We start from the raw sequence: 1,961 nt of genomic DNA on the forward strand, positions 1-1,961 counted from the left end.
CCTCGTATCTAACCCCCCCCCCCCCCCCCCCCCCCCCTTTACTCCCTCATCCACATCAGCCTGGACCCATACCATCGTGTCGACACCCACCGACGCCCGCCGACGCTGCCGTCACAGGTCCTCGCCCCAAAAGTCTGCAAACTGAACGAGACGCGTAATGAATGCGCTCAGCCTTCCCGAAGTAATCCCTGGCTGGTGCGTCGTACTCGGGACTCTGGAATTACGAGTTTTCGTACAAACGCCCTTATGGATTTCTCGGTGATATTAAGTCGCGATAATGTCAATGTAAATGCTTGCACGGAAAATATTCGCGGTCGTAACACTTGCGTAATGACGTTTTATCGAAATTCTGGTTAAATCGATTTTCTGGTTACGACAGAGAACGTTCTTAGGTGTTATGCGCAAGAACCTAACCCAACCTGTTTTTTTGGCCATCGGTATACAATTCTGGTATAAATATCAGCGTTTACACTGATCGATCTAAAATATTACATAATTCCTTCGGGATATGGATTATTTGCTCAAAGACGTCATTTTAACCAGCTGTTTAATTAGACCACAGGATCTGGAGTTTCTTAACCTACAAAAAAGAATTTTCTGGTCCAGCTTAGATTTTTCCATATTTAGACCACGTCCCATCAGTCAGTTAGATCATTGAACGCAATTTAAAAATTGATACAAACAGCTTAGACACTTGTTTGGAACTTGTTACCATGACGAGCTGAAAGAAAAATTTTTTTACCAGCTCCTCCAGTTTTACCGTAGTATCCGTACCGGATGTCCAATGTTGATCCGAGAAACGAATATAGATTTACTGAAAATGGGGTATCTGGGGACCCCAGATTGCAGATAGCAAAACGAACGAGCCGGAACGAGCGTTCAACCGTACTGGAGTAGTTTTATCGTCCACGGTCAGTGACTCTGATAGTACACCGGGGTCCCAGGGACCCCGGTCTGTGAGGATCTGCGTAGTCCTAGAGGACCTTCTGATAACCCAGTGCTACATATCCTTCACTCACCCTAATGCAGACTTTCTCATGAATTAGGTATGACTTTCATGTCTGAGGTTGCACCTAACCTATAAATCAGGCCCAGCATCGAACAAGCTACCAGTACCCTTTTGTGACTCCTTGTCTGTCCTGTGACAGGATCTTTGGCTGCTTGATCCTCCCGACAAGGATTAGTCGGAAGAACAAGAGGAAACGGTACAGAGTCGATCGGGCACCGAGTGCCAATGAACTCATCCAGCGCGGACGTTAACCCTCCAGGGGTGCTCAGGGGGTTCACGGGACCCGGGTGTAGGACAGGGAGAGAAAAAAAATTTGCTAAATTCACTACTCAATATGGATTTCAAATATATACACATCCGGTACAGCTGACCTCTTGATGAGATCAGAATAAATTTTAATAACGATTATAGCACCGATAACCTTTTTTAAGTAAGGGCGGAATTTTTGAAAATCATCCGTCTCGCACGTGTCTTCGTTTGCCGATAGTAGCTGTAGATTATAAAATTTGGTAAAAACCCACTAGAATTATTAACACAGCCGGTACCCGATGAGGAAGCCTCTCAGGATCAGGATCCTGAAACGGATCAAAGATCCTGAGCACAGAATGCCAGATATCCTGATTACTTATCTTTCTGCCTGGCAGGTTACTTGCTGACGAGGGTGGAGAAAAAGATTGGCTCGCCGGAGAAGCCTCTGTCTGACCTCGGTTTGATCTCCTACCGGAGTTACTGGAAGGACGTGTTGCTGCAATACCTTTGTAACTTTGGCGGCAAGGAACTATCTGTCAAAGGTGAGACAATTGTGCTGATAAGAGTCCAAGGAATTTGTAACGTAATTCTTTTAACTTAACTTATGACTATCTGCGAGAACCAACCTACGTTACCTTCGGCCGTCCACCCGTCGTTCGTGCATCCGCAAGCCAGGCGGCCGCCAGCCAATTCTTTTTTCACC

General features: G+C 46.0%; 1 protein-coding gene across 5 annotated transcripts in view; it reads left to right on the forward strand.

Annotated features, from left to right (window-relative positions):
- The window catches only part of LOC107273480 (histone acetyltransferase KAT7), a 20,851-nt gene that overhangs the window by 16,796 nt on the left and 2,094 nt on the right, over window positions 1–1,961 (forward strand). For 4 of the 5 annotated variants that reach the window (XM_025090801.1, XM_015751726.2, XM_015751727.2 and 1 more), the window contains exon 11: window positions 1,654–1,800. In XM_025090801.1, the coding sequence (XP_024946569.1) occupies window positions 1,654–1,800 (147 nt within the window). Of the gene's footprint in view, window positions 1–1,653; window positions 1,801–1,961 lie in introns of those variants that run through there. The other variant, XM_025090809.1, reaches the window with a different exon arrangement.

Source organism: Cephus cinctus, unplaced genomic scaffold (genome assembly GCF_000341935.2).
Source record: "Cephus cinctus unplaced genomic scaffold, Ccin1 Ccin1_scaffold1609, whole genome shotgun sequence".
Taxonomy (NCBI): domain Eukaryota; kingdom Metazoa; phylum Arthropoda; class Insecta; order Hymenoptera; family Cephidae; genus Cephus; species Cephus cinctus.